This window comes from Hyalella azteca, unplaced genomic scaffold (assembly GCF_000764305.2).
Source record: "Hyalella azteca isolate HAZT.00-mixed unplaced genomic scaffold, Hazt_2.0.2 contig14792, whole genome shotgun sequence".
Classification (NCBI taxonomy): Eukaryota; Metazoa; Arthropoda; class Malacostraca; order Amphipoda; family Hyalellidae; genus Hyalella; species Hyalella azteca.
In genome coordinates this window covers 1-18620 of record NW_025944667.1, presented here as the reverse complement: position 1 = coordinate 18620, position 18620 = coordinate 1, and the positions used below count along the sequence as shown (strand labels likewise).

The 18620-nt window shown below is 37.3% G+C and overlaps 2 protein-coding genes across 2 annotated transcripts; both read left to right on the top strand.

Annotated features, from left to right (window-relative positions):
- Positions 1-7733: 7733 nt before the first annotated feature.
- LOC108669241 (glycoprotein-N-acetylgalactosamine 3-beta-galactosyltransferase 1) lies at positions 7734-12869 on the top strand. Its single transcript, XM_047884172.1, has 7 exons — positions 7734-7743; positions 9048-9106; positions 9597-9699; positions 10784-10925; positions 11055-11058; positions 11732-11896; positions 12735-12869. Exons 1-7 carry the CDS (start codon positions 7734-7736, stop codon positions 12816-12818), a joined length of 567 nt encoding a protein of 188 aa, XP_047740128.1. The 3' UTR covers positions 12819-12869.
- Positions 12870-14238: 1369 nt separating this feature from the next.
- LOC108669242 lies at positions 14239-17456 on the top strand. The gene is made up of 4 exons (XM_018156546.2): positions 14239-15239; positions 16020-16259; positions 16471-16617; positions 17185-17456. The coding sequence occupies exons 1-4, from the start codon at positions 15177-15179 to the stop codon at positions 17335-17337; spliced, it is 603 nt and encodes a 200-aa protein (XP_018012035.2). The 5' UTR covers positions 14239-15176; the 3' UTR covers positions 17338-17456.
- The last annotated feature ends 1164 nt before the right edge of the window (positions 17457-18620 follow it).

The following is an 18620-nucleotide window of genomic DNA, read 5'->3' as shown; positions in this document are numbered from 1 at the left end:
GCTCAGGGGCCGTATTATCAAAACTTCGTATGTAAGCAAAATCGACTTACGAGTGGCGTAAGTGCTGACTTGATGACGTAACTCTAGAGGTGGTATTATCAAAACATTTGCGCGGGAAGATAAGTAACGTAACTGTACTTTCAACTCACGCTGTTTATTAAAAAGAGTTCACAACTATTTTAGAACGGCATTTTCTGACGAAGGCATCGATTCCCGCCATCGAAGTTCACAGAATGTAAACAAATCCAAAGCTTCTGATTGGTCAGTTGGCCAAATGGTTTTGATAGTACGCTTTTAGCTAAGCCTTACGTACGAATGTTTTGATAATGCCAAAATTAGGGTTTACTTACGTAACACGTAACTTTTTTGTCGGAAGTACAAAGAGTTACGAAGTTTTGATAATACGGCCCCAGGTTTTCAGATAAACGTTTTAGAGGGAGAGAAGCAATAAATAATATAATAAATAAAGGTTGACATATATATATTTTCGTATAAAAGATATTCTTCATCAATGCGATCACAACCAAGAAATAGCTAAACGTTCCATTGTTGCTGCTTGCCGCATTGCAACCAGAATCGCGTGTCAACTCTGCCCGCGGCAAGGCAACTGCCGCGGCACTGCGTTGGCAAAATATTCCTTAACTATTTTTTAGGAAAATCGTAATCGTGTATCACTTACATAATGAGAGGATCATCCACATGGCTGTATTCATCTATTGAAACATTGCTTGTAACATGTTTATCTCAAATGAAAAATTAATAAATTTGGGGTACTTTGATTAGGCCATGTTGGCTCAGTCGCCGGTGTGAGCATTTTACTTAATTCTTCTTCTGAGCTTTTTACTTATGAAAAATTATCATTTTGCGTGCACAGCGTGAGAAGTGAAATCGACTGGATCAAGTTGAGCTTAAACGAAACAAAATTATTATCATCTCACATTTCGATAATAATTTATGATTTTATTGTTAGAATCTCACTCTTTTCCACATTAGATCGGTCGTTAAATTCTCGTTCCTCAGAATATACCAAGAAGAAAAATCAACTCAAGTGTCACGTAATCATGAAGTTAAATAAGTGACAACGAAGTGTCCTATGCCACGCTTAAGAATTTTTTTTGTTGTGTTTAATGAAAATGTGGCAAGTAGTTTGCTGTATAGTTGGATACCGTCAGCGTAAAAACGATCATTATACCCAGTTTATTATTAAAGCCATCTGCAAGGGAATCATGAACATTCCAAATCTTTCAGAAAGTAAGAAACTTATTATATTTTTTGTAAATATCACTTTTCATTTATCGTTTGTATTTACATTTTAAGGTACGAAAGATTGAATAAGTGCGTCTAAGAACAAATTCACAGAAGAAGTCGTTCATGCTGTGATGATGTAGATTGTGATTTAATTGATATTATCAATTCCTGAGAAAACGATACCGATGAGAGGAATGATGGAAACGATTATATTATCAAGTTGGCGAGAGAAATGCTGGTGTTTTGAAACACCAGTAAATTATACACTTCATCATTCATGAGACAATAATTATTGTATATGCGTATACTGTCAATTGAATTGCCAAGGTATATTGGAGCTCAGCGATGTATTCCGTGAACACGATCACAAATGATTTCAATTAATATCTCGGTCTATGTGGTGAAAGTGTGCATGTGAATGAACTACATAAGTTTTTATGTGCCATCAATGGCACGGGTAACAATCTAAACGATTTAAACAACTGTTCTCAATATTATTTTTAGAAACGCAAGATGCGGAGGAACTTCACCGAGAAGCGCCTGTTATTACCAACACAGGTCGAGGTATCAGGAGGACACAGGTTTTTAGACAAAAACAGGAGGTTAGACTGGATCAAAGAATTTTGAAGTGAAAATTCATAACAGATTTTTTTTGAATAGAGTATACATAAAGGAATAATAACCCTATTCAACTTAGGATTTGTGGAGAAATAAATCTTAACAATTAATGTCTCGAGTCTAAGAAATCAACAATAAAGTATTCCTAAAAATAAAAATATTTGAATGATAAAGAGCTTAACGAACCTGCCTGATCAGCCTGAATATAACGGTATCAAAAACTTAATGTAAACGCGACATAAACTCCCTAAGCGGTGTTGTTAAGTTCAGGGAAATAGTAAAATTTATGCAAGGCAATAAAAATTAAAATTTGTGTACATTGCAGTGATTGTACACAGTCGATTTGCTGATATCATGCGCAGAAAAAGGACGTATTTATTTACCTTTGATGACATTATGACAATAAACCATAAAGAGCGAAATTCGGGTTAATTCAGACAGTTTCGTTTTGGACAAGCTCCCAATTTGGAAATGTAGAATAGTTCAGCTACAGTTCAAGTATTGAAAAGTTAAGTTATCGCTGAAGTATTGATTAGTTAAGTTAATGCTAAAATATTGATCGAATGGCTTACTTACTGTAAAAGTGTAAAATGTTTTAGTTACCGCTAAAATATTGATTAGTTGATCACCGCTTGAATACTGAATAAATTATTAACAGCAAAAATATTTTCCAGTTTAGTTACCGCTAAAATGTCGATCTAATAAATTAGTTGCCGCTTAAATGATGAATAATCTGAAACTGGTTGAATAATTCTTTATCAATGATAAAGACTTGAATGGTTTAGTTCCCGCGAAAATATGGAATAATTTTGTTACCGCTAGAATACTCGATATTATTTATTAGTGTAGATACCGCTAAAATATTGATGGAATAGTTTGGTTACTGCTAAAGTCTTTAATGGTTTGCAACCGCTAAAATATCGAATATTTTCGTTATAGCAACAATAATGAATAATTTAGTTACCGTTTAAACTTGAATTGTTAGGTAACTGCTAAAATATCGATTAAATAGATTAGTTATCTCTGAACAATTTCTGTTTTGGGTTATTGCGTCAGCTCAATTATATTAGTTTTAGTTAAACAACTTTTCTAAGGTCATAAAAAATGAAAACGAACAAGTTCAAGTTGAAGCGAACAAACAGGATTTTGACAGCCTATGAAATGATGAAAAATGTCAGCGATTAAACCGCATATTTTTGGCAGAAGATTTGGATTGTACTAAGATGGGCCGCAACATCATGGTTGGCGTCACTAACTTTCAGTCAAATTTTGCCCTGAATTTAACGATTGATCATCGTCATGCCTTACATTTTGAGAGCAATCATTATCATGACCGGAGTTGGGTAAGCTGATGCACGATGATGTTACTTGTTTTTAGGTTCAGAGGCGGACGATCAAGGATTGTGCCCAAGAACTCATAGTCACCTCTTGAAATTAAGTCTCGAGGGTGAACTCACCCTCTCTTAAATCCATTTGAAAGACTTAAAACAGCCTCGGTCCTTCCAGGGAAAGGAAACCTTCCCGCTGAGATTGAAATCTGACCGCAGTTCTGTTGCGTAATGGGGGTATCTAGCACAGTCTCCCCATCCTCTCGTTATGGTATGTCTCAATCCTGAAGGTCTCGCTATCGAAGTTAGGTGCCAGTCCGCCTCGGTTATTATTCTCCATGTGTACAACATGATATACTTATTTCTCCTCCTTTCCAGTAAGTACAGTCTCAGATGCGCAAGCCTCCCCCAGTAGTTCGATCAGCTGCTTCATCCCGCTGAAGTGAAGGTTCGCTGGGCCGCTTCTCATTGTCGCACTGCGCCTACCGTTAACGGGGTCACTACACTATAATATTAGTGTTAGTTGAATTAGTCTATAATTCTAGTGTTAGTTAGTCTATAATATCAGTTTACTTTGAGCCTTTGAACTACAATATTAATGTTATATGAGCCATCGCAAGGCTGTATTAGAGTTCTGTGAGCAGTTACACTATAAAATTGGTTTTCTTTGAACCATCATAACGCCATTTCGATATTTTATTTAGCCACAAGAAGAGACTTGACAATTCACTTGAACGGTTTGGACGACGACGAACAATAATTATTGTATTTCCTCGCAGGAATGACGCATGAAAATAACGTTTCTGCGTTTCTGCTTCGTCGTATCAATGATAATACTAAACAGTTTTAAGATAGTTACGACTCATTTTTAGGATTATAACCATTTGCTCTTCAGGATGCATGCCCAGTGGTTACAGTTCAAAGCAACAAGGCTGGAGCAGTGAGCTAGGGTTCGATCCCAGCTACCTGCTACAGTTCTGGTCGAATTGGCGAGGAGGCCGGGCGGCTAAGCAACGCAAATTTGAAGTAGTGAGTTGCGTGTTCGAGACTAGCAACAAGCTATACATGTTCTGTGATGTTAAGAATTGGTGGCTGGTCTAACTGTTTAAAGAACGTATATCCACCGTTGTACAACACTCAAGATTATTACCGATTTTACCACTCAATCACTTTTCTAAATGTCCAAAAATGAATTTTTTGTACTGCCAATAAATTAATGTTTTTTTTTGATGTTGCAATACAAAATTTGGTTGCTGTCAAAAGTATGGAGTCTATTTACGTCGGAGCGAGTTCTAAACTAATGATCTTCACGCTACAAATCCATCACTGCGCTACACGTAGACTCAAGCCCCACAGAAACTTCAACGTTTTTTCAACAGATTGCTGGTGCTAACACATTAAAGCAGTGCTCTATAAACTGGAATTTCTGTGAATAATTCATTTATTCAATAAATAGATTTTAATCACAGATTGTTAAGACATATGTAATTCATGAAGATCATATCCCTTGAGTGAGAGAAGAGCATAACGGATTCATTTATGCGATTTTATGGGGGTAATCACATACAGTTGTTCGCCCAAGATATTTCTTATGTAGCATCCAAGTTATTGCTCATTCGAAAAGCCTGTAATTTCAAAATTTAACTGAAACTATGCTGAATGCTTCTCGTTCGCAAAGATCGTTTTTCTCTCGGATCGCATGTTCTTCTGTGCCGCAAGTGTTCTGCAGAGATTTATTTCCTGTGGCAGGTGCCCACAGATGTGTAATTGGAGGCAGTGGCTCGGTTTTGCAATGAAATTATGAATAATTCTGCACGGTAGCTTCGCATCGAAAGAGTCTAGCGCACGACTTCGTATTAAAATTTGTAAATAATGCTTGACTTACAATAAGTATGAGAAAAAGCATCGAAGCAGTCCAGAACTATGATGAAAATTCGGAATTAAGATGAAAGAGTAGAAAAAATTGGAACAATTTTTGGAATGATAAATTTCTCACATGAAAAATTTTCATTAACGTGTGCATGTACATTGTATGTGATGAGCCTATTATTTTAAGTGAAATAGCGTGTATCACAGATGATAAAATAACTCAGAACTCAGCTCAAGGATGTGGATTGAAAATGTTGATGGCCAAACATTTACAGTATCTGACTCTAAATTAAGTCTAAATTTTAGCCATGGAAATACCGCATGATTGTGAATCAAGTCATGCAAAACAACTCTTATTTTATACACGGCAAGAATCTTTTGCTTCTTATGATTGAAAACCCTCTCATCCGAAAACTGGGGATCAGAAGGATTATAATATTTGAAACTCAAAGACAAAACTCCTTAATTTAGGCAATTAAAACTTCCCAAACTGCTGCTCTATACCATAAGTAACATTTTATTATCAATTAGCAAACAGCCTAACTGGCGGAACCTCTATTTATAAAGCATCTGCCCATTGATTTACTCGATCGAGTGAAAAATTAAGGGCCGAGTGAAAAATTAAGGGACGAGTGAAAAATTAAGGGCCGAGGCGCCCGTGTTTTAGGGGCAGGGGAGGCGACTATGAGCGCGGTGCGGCAGAAGAGAAATGCGTCACTCAGAGAAATGAATGAAACCTTGTCGAAATAGCGGTGCATATTTGCACTTGTGTGGGTCAGCTTGGCCCAGTTTGGTATGACCAATGAGCGTATCAGTGCTACGTGTAAAAACCGAGTCACTATTTCGACAGCATGACCCATTCGTTTTTCTGAGTGCGAAAAACGATTTCTGAATTGAAGGGAATTTATAAAAGCTGAATACGAACGAAAGCAATTTGCAGCTCATGATTTCGCTAGCTATGAGCGAGCATGCTGACCGAACTCATATACGTTAGTGCGGTACCGAATTGCCTACGTGCAGGCGCTGGTATTCACAAAGATTGACGAAAAGATCGTTACATATAGCATCTATGCTTGCAGTAGACTTATGCATGCCCTTATGGAATGTGACAATTAATTTGACAAGATTAAGGATTATTCGCTTGTTATCATCCCATGTAAATTGAACTCATTCACCCAACATCAATTATGGTGGTGTCGTATCATCGCTCATGACCACTACCACTGTTTCATCATCATTAAATGATAGCATCGTTTAAGCTGAGTTTATGTCACGTGTACCACAGATGAATCATTTCCCTAACGAATGTCAGCCGATATTTCTACTTAATAACAGATAGTTTAACAAAGAGATCGGTGGAATGAAGCTATTTCTAGGTAAAAAAATATATTTTAAAATTTACTTTCCAGCTTGAAACTTTATGGTTGTATCTTTCGATAATAATTTAGAAAAAATAACAATAAATGCAGGAGCTATTATACAATAGGGAGCCATTTATAGTAATTCTATAAATTCTACAATATATCAACATTTCATTGTAAGTCTACGATTTTTTACTGATCATTTGATAATTTGAAGCTAATGTTAATGCCAGGATGACTGTTCAACTTGACTTCGTCTGCGTGTGACGGATTTTTGTGACTGATGCCTTATTAGCTTTTTTGTCATTTATAAAAAAAATGCACTATTGTGCTCGCCATGTCCGTCTGTCCGTTCGTCCGTCTGTCTGTCCGTCCGTGACTTCATGTTTTCGTCGACGAGAAAATGCGCTCTCTGTCACTCTCTGCGATGGGTACTGAGTTCTATTTTTTGTGATTGATGCGCGTGACTGATGACTGATTTTTTGTGGCTGATGCGCTTGACTGATGACTGATTTTTCTGCTGAAAATTCATTCCTACCGCTCGTCGGTAGGCCTCAGCACCTGCAAGTGGCAATTATTCCGATTTGATCATTGCAGGCAATTGACTCTCATAAAAAATATCGAGTATTACTAATATTTTCACTTGGCATGCAAACTACTTGCGTTATTATTTTACTAATAGCTTAGATGCTGCATTGAAAACTGCAAACACTGTATGTAAAAACTGTTTGTGATTAATTGATTAATAAACTCAATTTAACGATTAGCGGTACCTTTGTCCTCTCGATCATGTAAAACGATTTTAATTAATTTCATCTTTATCTTGCCGAGCTGAAATTGTATAAAATAAATAAAATTATTGCAACAATTATTCTCACGAATATCAGTCAAACGATAAGCGATCTAAATTTTCGAGCCCCCACCATCTGAGCAGCCAAGGAAACATCTGCTAGGCTCATGTGATGACGAAGCGCAGTGACAAATTTGAAGTGGGATGTGTTGGTCTTAAATGCAGAACTCTCTCCGATGAAAGCGAACGCGTTTTGAAAGTGATATTACAGTGTTTAATGATCCGCTCAGGTTTCATAAAATAGCCAGTGAGTTCACTAAATCGATCCAACGGTAAGTTCACTTGTAGAAAAATTTATTTGCTGGAACATCCATCATGCATGGAAGAAACACATGACGATCACTTCTTACAAGCCGAAGAAATATATATTGCCATAGCGCACGAGTTAACTTTACCGTATCCATTCGTTGGATTTATTAAAAATATAAGCAAGTTTGATTTCTGCTTCAGCTCTTCAGTATGGCAGCCTGTGAGTAGATTAATATTGACGTTGATGATGATATTCTCTAAATAAAGAAATTTCTTGCTTGCCTTGTTGGAGTATTTCAACAATGTTTTCGGGGTATATCAACAATGTTTTTAAAGTATTTCATCAATGTTTTCAGTATAGCTCAACAGTGTTTTTAAAGTATTTCAACAATGTTTTCGGAATATTTCAATGTTTTTTTCGGAGTATTTCAACAATGTTTTCGGAGTATTTCAACAATGTTTTTAAAGTATTTCTACAATGTTTTCGGAATATTTCAACAATGTTTTCGGAGTATTTCAACAGTGTTTTCAGAGTATTTCAACAATGTTTTTAAAGTATTTCAACAATGTTTTCGGAATATTTAAACTGTTTTTAAAGTATTTCAACAATGTTTTCGGAGTATTTCAACAATGTTTTCGGAGTATTTCAACAATGTTTTTAAAGTATTTCAACAATGTTTTCGGAGTATTTCAACAATGTTTTCGGTGGATTTTAACAATGTTCAGTTTTCTTCAGAGGTGGCCAGTAGCGCGCTACCTGTAGCGGCCGCTACTAGCGGCCTCTACATTTTCAGCAGCGGGAGCGGTAGCGGCGCTACATTTAAGCAATTGTAGCGGTAGCGCCCGCTACATATTTAAGTAGCGATATGAGGTTTTGCCGCTACAGCGCTACCGCTACATTTATAGATAAAGCCTTTAGATTCTACTTATTATTAGTATTAAATATTATTTAAGAACCAGCATGATACATACATAATATAAATTACAGAATACAACTGTACGAAAGATTTCGGTGTAATGTTGTCAACCTCAGCCTGTTACTAGTGTCAACATGTTAGTTGTTACCAGAGGTGGGCAGTAGTGGGCTACATGTAGCGGTAGCGCTACATTTAAGCTACATGTAGCGGCGCTACATTTAAGCAATTGTAGCGGTAGCGGTAGCGCCCGCTACATTTAGAGCATGTAGCGGTAGCGGAGCGGCCGCTACAATTCAAAGTAGCGCTGCCCAGCTCTGGTTATCTTATATCAAGCGCTATTGTCTCATGCGGTGATCTTAAGGAAGTTTACAATCATGTGTCAGGGGTTATTAATCAATTTTAATAAAAAATTTGCATCACTCTTTTGCTGAGGGAGGATTTCGAAAGCTGATTTTGACTTCGTTATGCGAGACAAGGGTGTTAGAAAGTTTATTAATCGAATAAAATTTTTGGTTAACTGGTTCCTAAGTTGCAAATGAACAATGATTCTTCTCTTATATTGTATTTTAACCTCTTGGCACATAGATGTTGATTTCCGTACTAACAGGTAGCGTCAGGTACATGTCAACTACCAAGAAAGTTTACCTCAACAGGTACGGTATTCAGGTGGTTGATATATAGGGCGGTTCCGACTACGCATGTTTATCCCAACAGGTATTCAGGGGGCTGATAAGGCGGTTCCTAATACGCATGTTTATCCCCAACAGATATTCAAGGAGCTGATAGGGCGGTTCCTACTATGCATGTTTATCCCAAAAGGTATTCAAGGATCTGATAGGGCGGTTCCTACCACGCATGTTTATCCCAACAGGTATTCAAGGGGCTTGTTACGTGTCTACGTATTATGATCAAATTCAAGTAGAACTACTATAGTGTCAATAGTAGGTCATGTCACTGAGTGATGTAAGGCCAGCAAGCCGTTATGCTTCAGTTGCATACCAGATTCCACCAAATACAGTTCCCAAACCTACAGTCTCGTCTCTGCCCATCTTCCTCCTTATAGCTAGCCTGGACTTTGAAATCCTACGACTAGCAAACGTAACAGGGCTGATACTCCTGATAGGGCGGTTCCTACTAACGCATGTTTATCCAACAGATATTCAAGGGGGTTGATAAGGCGGTTCCTACTACGAATGCTTATCACAACAGGTATTCGGTTGCCAGAGTTAACGACACGGGTCCAGAAGACGTGCAAATGGGTTCGTCATTGCAGATTTTGCAGGCTTTGCCATGAAAATGTACAATCGCCGCCACTCATACTGACAGCAACAGGAAATTTAGTTTTTTATTCTTCACATTCTTGTAATTACGAATTGAGAAATAACTAAAAAGCTGCTAAATTATTTCTAAAATATAACACATTATGAAAGCAATTCCATTAAAGTGGTACAGACTGCACTTATATATAAGAAGAATTAAGTTAAATAATATAGATTAAATAATAATTTAATAATAATTATCATCAATAAGGTCGTAAGTATTTATTATAGGCTAGAAAAAGCCATGAAAAATGTTACAAAAGATTTCAATGCAATTCCAAAATTCTGAAATGCGTCTGTCACCGGAGACGACACAACAGAGACCCTAAACTAACAATTGAGCTTATCCCTGGAAATTGAATTTAATGTTTTAAAGTGATTTACGATACAAAGATACTTTTTTCATGAATAACAGTTAGACAACATTAGTCTCATATTTCACCTTGCCACTTGGTACTTTAACGCTGAAGAAGTCATCTAGTTTAGAATCGGACTCAATAGTACTTGAAACTTGAGTTCAATACTGAGAAAATTAGCGGGCTTGATATATAGTTTAACATTTGCTTTTTTCCAGTGTAAGGAATTCTTGGTGCTTACCACTGCTTGCATATTGATTGATCGTGAAAGGAATTACAATTCAATTAGGTTTAATTTTAGACCAACACTAAAAGTTGTTCCCGCCCATAAGTCACTTTTACTGGGTGCCCTGGCCCGCTCCTCGCTCGCGTCACAGCTCAGTGACCCTCGGAGTCGGTGTAGGCCACCATCAGCGTAAGGTCGGGGCCCTGATCATTGACATGAAACCATTCCCTGTGTTTAATTAACAAAATCAATTCTTTTTTTTTTGTTGGAATGGTGAGTGTGGGAGGCCTTTAAAATTAAAAAAAAAAAATTAGGTAATTGTCACAGGCACGGCTCTAGCAGTTTTCAATGATGAACGTCTTTTATTAGTATTTCCAGCGTTGAATTAATTAAAAATGATCTGGAATTTGAACTTAATTTTAAACTACAGGTCTGTGCTTATAAAACGCTGGTGTCCACCTAGTGGATTCACGAGACTCGCTGGGCAGAGGTCGCTTCTTCATCTGGAGCGTCCACCACCTCGTGCCTAAAAACCTCGAGAACACCTGGGCCTGGCAGAGATCTTACTATACCCCCTTAATGTGGTGAGTGGCGGATGGGTGTTATTTAGGGGTAAATTCAGTACTAATGATGTGGTATATCAAAATCCATTTCGAAAATTATCATACGAGATAAATTGTACTTTTCTCTCTTTGTGAGACCATTCTTTTTAGGGTTGTGGGTTTTCATTTACAATCCATTCAGAGGAGGACGGCTAATATTTCAGGCTTGATACGCCATGGAATACTAATATGTTTCTATGAATAATAATATGTTGCATGAGTGAGTAGGTGGACTCACTGAATAAGTAAATAATAGAGATGGTATAGATTATTCGGAAAGAAGAAGGGAAAAACTAACTGACATATGGATGTGAACGAAGGCGATGTGAGTTTGATCATGTTGTTGGTAGTTGAATTAGGGTCGGTTGAAAGAGGGTAATGACGAAAAAAGCGGTTGATAGGCACATCATTTAAATTTTTGGAATAATTGTGCGAAGATGGATGAGAAAAATGGCGAGATTTGTAGCGCTTATTGGGATACACAGTGTTACAAGAGGAATGTCCTCTTTTGTGCAGATTTGGGTTGAATGTTTCAGTGCAAGGTTATGTTGAGGGATAATCACTATTTACTTAGATCTTATTGATATTTCGTTGCTGCTAATTAACATTCTGAAAGATAAAATGATTTACTATAATGGTTTGATTGACTTTTTGTTGTAACATATTTTGTGTCTTTTGTTCAGCTGGTGACGTTTGTTTTTGACACGGGTAGTGGGTGGCAGGGAACTGGGTTTCGCCCAGCCTACTAATTTCTTATCAGTTTATGCTGAGTTTTCGGTTGTTCTCAGGGTCTCGAATGTTGTTCAGACACCGCCATCACCTTCCACTACATCAGCCCCGAAAAGATGAGGGAGCTGGACTACCTCCTCTACCCCCTCAGACCAAACGGGGCTGCGCCCCAAGTACTCTTCCCTCCAGCCCTCCCTCCGGACCTCAAAAATGTCCCCAATGAGGTGATCAAAAGTGCTGGCGATGTTTGTGTCTAGCGCTATAGTGCCTGGGGTCAGGCGAATTGAAATTATAAATATGACGTATATAGTCGCTGTTTATATTACATTCTGAAAAGTTACAATTATAGCTTTATTTAATGTTATATAAGATCAATTTAGTTGGATTGCATCTTTGTTATACTCGTATTATATGTAACTAGACATAGCTGCGCACATACACTTTAATCAACAGATCTTCGTGAACAAGTAAATTAGATCATTAATAACTGTGATAAAAGACTTTCATCCCAATCAAAAAATTAAAGCAAACCTGGGCTACGATGCTTTGATCGTCTGTTTATTACGTAGCTCGATAATAGGAAAAAGATGCTCTTAGCGAACATAGGCTGTGGTTTACTTTTGAATGAAATGCTAAAGGTTTAGATGTAAGATTCAAGTCAATGCACATTTGCGCTAGCTGAATAATTGTAAACAATAAACTAGAACGGAGGCTGTTTCAAGATGCCAGCTATGTTTCATTCCATAAATTTTTCATTGAAAATCAAATCCAAACCAATTATGATTATGAATTTTGATATCAGAAATTCTGAATTAAACGCTTCTTGAATTTATTTACTATCTGAAATTCTAATCAGAAGGGATACGTGGTTCATAAACGCCAGAATTTTGTAAGATTTTAACAATATGCAAAGTAAAACAGAGATAGAACAGCAAAATAGGCTCTGAAGTACGCAACTATGGTTCAAACTTAATAAATTTGAATAAGGCTTTATTAGGTGCAGATGGTGCATTTACTACACAAATTCTTGTGTATACTAAAATGGTTTTAAATTTTCCTCAGCTCATTCAAAATTCAATAACAAGTCAACCGTTGAGCCGTCCATCGGTAATCAGCAGCCGGAGCATGTTTAATGTACGCTTATAAGCTTATTTTATTTGAGCATATTTCATAAATACAATTTGAAATGCAATTACATATAAATAATTTACCGTATGCTTTGTGCCTAAAAAATATGAAAATATCAGGTGAATTTCTTAAGCAGTTTCGAAAAAAAAACAAAGAGAAAAACGTGAAACCTGCGATGCTTTTTTATTGCCGTTGTGCCTTGTAATGAAAATTTCTAGGTATTTGGATGTTTACCGCTCGTGAAACAAGATTCAAAAATTTTAGTAAAAAGTATCGCTTTAACTAACCAATTAATAAAATTCATTATCGTCGTTGAGAATTAATTTGAATTTTATTGCGTTGGTTATAGTTAGCCATTCGTTTATCTGTTATATGGTGTGATGTGGTTATATTATTCGTGGTTAAGCGAGTATCATCCGGTTTTTATAACAATGATGTCGACTCCACATGCAATGTAGCATGTTCCGTGTAGTGGAGGTGCGTCTCATGTTCGACTAACTCCCGACCCAAATACCGAAGTGAACCCGACAAACTGAGTACGATCATAAATTGAATAAACGGTTATTAACTTAGTAAAACTCTTAAGCGGCATCAAAACTTCTAAACACGCTTTTTATAGACGAATGGGACAACTCTAGGGTACCCTATTCACTGTATTAGTTCGGTCTCCATTGTACGCACTTTTGAAAACCGGCTATTCGATCTTCCCACGCAAGCGAAAAATATCATTCGACTAATTGAGAAAACGAACAAGAAGATTGTTAATAAATTCAATTTTCTAATCTTATATCAAACTTGTAAAACGGAGCTACTCCTGACAAACTACATTAATATAGTAAACACTGTACATGCAGTGTTGCAGAGTACTACTGCACGCGTTAGCAGAGTGATATAAAGCTGTCATGCAGCACTCCAGAACATTTAATGAGATAAATTTCTTGCGAATATTTTATTCATTTCAGCACAAGTCACCGATCATTTGTTCTTTTTTCCTTCCAATTAGTAGCTAATCTGTTGCCTGATTCAACTTTGAATACGAACCTGCCGTCTAGCGCTCCATTCCTCATTTCATGACACGAGTCAGGTGAGAAGGCACCTGTCGTCTTAGTGCACCTGTGCAGTGTTGCCAGATGGGCCTTTTTCAGGCCAAATTTCGCAGATGTGGCCTTTTTTGAAGGCATTGGCCTGACAAAAATTAATTTGGCCTTTTTATCCGTTTTGGGCCTTTTTTATGAAAAGTGTAATTCCCGTTTTTTTTCTGATAATTTGGTCCTTCAATTTTATCCAAGACGAGTACACCTAAATTTAGTTTTGCCCAAGACGAATAAACTCTAATTTTGTTAAGAATTTCTTATTAATTTCAAATGAGGCCTTTTGTGGCCTTTTTTGTGAGCTAAATTGGCCTTTTTCACTCGGCTCCATCTGGCAACCCTGCACCTGTGGTGGAAGTCTTGCTTGCATCTGAACAAGAAGCTCTCTCAGTGGCATGTTGTGTTCAAAACGCCGACCGTGAAGTCTTGCTTAGTTACAAGAACAGGAATTTTTCTCAGTCTCAGAAGCTCTATCACAAGACATAATTGAAAAATGTGTCGGTAACTACCGAAGCTCCTTCAAGAAAAAAATTGTATTGAACCAAATAGCATGGTTGGTGATCCGTTCTTCTGCCAACAATTAAAGATAGTTAATAAAGTTTTCAAAGAAATAAAGAATTGGAACGTGAAAAATCGACATCGAGAACAGTTTAAAAGAGCTGGTAAATCTAAGTTCAAATTTTTCTAAAATTGGAAATTTAACAATAATTAAGCTTCATAAAGTAGGTTAATTCAAGTCTCGTAAAAATCTTTGCATGATAAACATAGCATGAAACTCTCCATTTCGTCAGGTACATTAAACATTCTATCGATTGCGATTAGATTTGATTTATTTTAAAGATATACATTGTTGATTACATTGTTTCATAAATATACATTGATTTAGGCTGTCAGCTGGACATTCTGTGCTCAGAGCTGATGAACACAGCAAACGCGTTGTATGGAAGCTATCTTATTCGTTAATTTTTGCTTCTGCGTACAAATATTAAGGGAAAATCCTCTTGACGTCGGAAGTAGAATTACATAAATTTGTCTGTAATTTCATTGCTACTATCTATGTAGAGATCGAATTGTATTAATAACAGATAGGCATTCTTTTATCAATTTGATCCACACGAATAATATTAATCTGCAAAGATATCCTGAAGCCGACGTACGTTTGAAAATTTCTACAGGTATAGGGCAGTCTTTATAAATCATAGGTTTCAATCATTCCCACACTGTATAGTTTCCACAGAGTTGAAATTAAACTAAGTTCCAGGGACGCATGTAACATTTTGGAGCAATGGACTCTGCCAAGTTACTGTACGTCCTCGTTGGAGTTCTCGTGTTCTCTCTCACGTACGAGGTAACTTCTGCGGCGAGACTGATTATTTGGAGAGACTGTTTAAATTTGACTGATTATTCTTGGTAAGCCTGCGTCCTATTAAATATATACATTTATCTTCTCCGGAGAGACTGATTATTCGGAGAGACTGTTTAAATTTGACTGATTATTCTTGGTAAGCCTGCGTCCTATTAAATATATACATTTATCTTCTCCGGAGAGACTGATTATTCGGAGAGACTGTTTAAATTTGACTGATTATTCTTGGTAAGCCTGCGTCCTATTAAATTTATACACTTATCTTCTCCGGTGAAACTGATTATATTAGAAGAGACTTTCAATTTGACTGATTATTCTTGGTAAGCCTGCGTCTTATAAAATTTCTATAAAATATGACATATGAATAGATGTTGACGAGAAATCAGTTTGAATTTGAATGCTTCAAAAACTTTTGAAAAAACATATTACGTTTTAAAAGGAACAAAAGTATCATATACGTATACGATATTACTCACATAACTCATGTTCTGTGTCCAGGATAGATTTTCATTTTATGTCAATACTGAAGACGCTTACAACAGATTAGTCGTCTAAATTTTAGTTGGTTCTTATTCTCTATAGAAAAAAACTTATGTCTATGTATGTATACCATCCACGTTAACAAGGTCAAATAAGCGGGACCCCCGAAGAAGAAAAAAACTTGTTACTCTACAAATGATCGTTGAAAAAACACACGAGAAGTCTTATTAAGTTTCTTGTCTGTATAAATTAAAATCAGTAATGAAATTATAAATTTTTCAGATGTACCAAGAGAAATTCAAATTTCTGACTCATCCAAACCAGCCTACACTCCAAGCTATTTCAGAAATTTCTTCTCTGATAAAGACAAGAGAAATTTTGGAGAATTCAGTGGATTCCGAAATTTCAGTTGGTGGCATAAAGACGGCAAGGGAAGAATTGCAGGCCACGCCAGGTCTGGAGTTTCTGCGGTATCATGTCGAGGAGTTCAGAAATGGGTCTTTAAATGATGTTGGACGAGAGGTGAGCAGCTTGATGAAAGTTACCTCAATTTTCGAAAGGTCTTTAAGGGACTATAGTAGGTTAAGCATGAGCTGTCTTGCACATCCGTGTCGTTTCTTGAAAATGTAAGGATGAAAATTTTGAAATCTATTAATCGAATTCAATTTGAGTGTATTATAAAAAAATAGAAAATCATGACACACACTATCAATCACTCATGTACTCAATAAAGGCGTTGTACGCGGAGAGGCGGGCACGACTCGAGCGCGTCTGCCACGAGCATCGCACCCAGACGTCGTTTGGGGGCGTCGCGGCGGCTCCCAGAGCGCAGCTGCGGTGGCTCAACCGGGAACAGCTCGTAGTCTGCTTCTCGGCGAAGGTTTGAGCTATAATCTCGGCTTAGCCAAGATTATAGCGTTGTAAAATTATGCAGTCTGACTAGGATTAAACAGACGCATTAATTGAAATGTTCACTTTAATATATCTTCGAAACAATTGAGCGAAATTCACTGCTGTGACAGCATATAGTTCATTAGAATATTAATTTTGATGCACGTGTCATACAGATATTTTATTGCGGTACTACATGACATCCATCCACCAAAGGGTAATGATGGGAAACAATATATTCAATTTAACACAATTTTAATTATAATATACGGAATAATATGGGATGCTGAATGAATTCATATATCATGTATAATAAAATAAATGGGTATCGATTCGTGTACATACCAGCATAAATGAATTCGATTTAAATATAAACACGAATATGGTGAATAGTTCCTAGCACCTTAATGAACCAAAAACTTTATTTGATACTTCAAGTTTCAAAGTCTCAAGACTTCGATCAAGATCGAGTTTCAATCAAAATGCGTGCAATAAAGTCGAAAACTTGGGTTGGCATCAGATGTGATTTCTCCTTTATTTTCCATGCCGTTTTTAGGTTGGCACGACTTCATGGTGCCATTATCTTCTGAAGCACGCCCTTACCAACGCAACGTTAAACCGAAAAAATAATCTTGGGCGTCATATGCTCGCAATCAAGCAGTTGGTCCCTCAGCATGACCTCAAAAGGCAAGATAACCTAAATATGTGAAACAGATTCACCAAACGTACAGGATACTAGTAGTACAGGTTCACCAAACGGTATCTTGGTTCAACCGTATGCTTAGTCAGTTGATCAAAGAGTATAATAAGTCGCTTGTGCAGCTTGGAATTAATTGAAAATCGGTGATTGATTAGGAAATTATTCAGATAGAGTAAAATGAGTTACGTCAAAATGCGTCAGATAGGCGTTACTGAGGGAGACGTTCTTTGATCATTTGAAAGTTTTAAAACAAGTCGCACTGTAGCGGCCCGACTTTCTGACTGTCGTTCTCGCTCTTCTTTCTTTCCGATGCATTACTCGCAGCTGAAGTTGGACATGAGCCTGGGTCGGCTCACTCTTGATTGAGCCACCTGCCTTGACGGGCGTGGCAGGACGCAGTAATTGGTCGGCAAGGAAATGCCTTGGATCTATCCCCGATGCTGCTGTCAACCATTCATTTGAGAACAAAGTTATTGTATTTTGGTTACTTCATTCGCCGCCCATGGACGGGTGCGGCTGCAGGCAATCGGAGCCAAAGTACCAGTCTCAAGACGGTAACGTTTCCGGCGCTGTACGTCGCATGGACTTTGTCGTTGATTTGAACATCTGTCTTCCCACTCGGTGAACAGTGAAGAAGGAAGCTGCAACTTGTCGGCAACGTTGGATAAGAGTCCCGGCGTAAGCTCGGCAAGCACTGCGCTCCTCCGCTATATTCCCACACTTTGAATTGATTTGACCTAGTCGATCTCCGAGAAACTGACTTGCTCACGGCGATAACACCGGTGACGTACGGATGGACCCAGCCTAATTTAATGTTTTTTTTTATTGGTTAACTTAGCAATTCCCGTCTGAATTAACTATATACATAGGATTACTGATGCACTACTACTCATGAATTCGCTTGTTAATTTATATGCATTGTTCATTGAATATATAGTTCATGCTTCATTTATATAGTTTGTTCATTCTTTCTCACTATCCCGTTGGGGAAGCCCATATGTATTGCCCCTCTCCCGCAACATAGATTTTTGGTGGAAGGAACTAAAAATATAGTTTGGTGTAGGAAAATTCACAGCGAGCTGTAAAAATTCGAGAATGACTCATTATCAAAAGAAGTAAATTCTTTGAGGCAGCACAAACAATTTTCAAAAATGGAAACAATAAAACAAATTTTCAGAATATTCTTAAAAAGAAAGTTAATCGATATTCACTTTCTTCAGGAACGACCGCAGACTTTCCTCTGGCGGAATCTTATTAGGGTAACATGGGGCAGCGAGCCCACTGCGGGTCAC

What these genes read in the sequence shown, in the direction of transcription:
- LOC108669242 (XM_018156546.2), top strand. Translation starts at nt 15,177, where the DNA reads ATGGACTCTGCCAAGTTACTGTACGTCCTCGTTGGAGTTCTCGTGTTC. An exon ending in TGTTCTCTCTCACGTACGAG is followed by an intron (nt 15,240 to 16,019) that starts GTAACTTCTGCG and finishes TAAATTTTTCAG; the next exon opens with ATGTACCAAGAGAAATTCAA. An exon ending in TAGTCTGCTTCTCGGCGAAG is followed by an intron (nt 16,618 to 17,184) that starts GTTTGAGCTATA and finishes TGCCGTTTTTAG; the next exon opens with GTTGGCACGACTTCATGGTG.
- LOC108669241 (XM_047884172.1), top strand. An exon ending in TCAACAGGTACGGTATTCAG is followed by an intron (nt 9,107 to 9,596) that starts GTGGTTGATATA and finishes TTTATCCAACAG; the next exon opens with ATATTCAAGGGGGTTGATAA. An exon ending in TCCAGAAGACGTGCAAATGG is followed by an intron (nt 9,700 to 10,783) that starts GTTCGTCATTGC and finishes GTCTGTGCTTAT; the next exon opens with AAAACGCTGGTGTCCACCTA.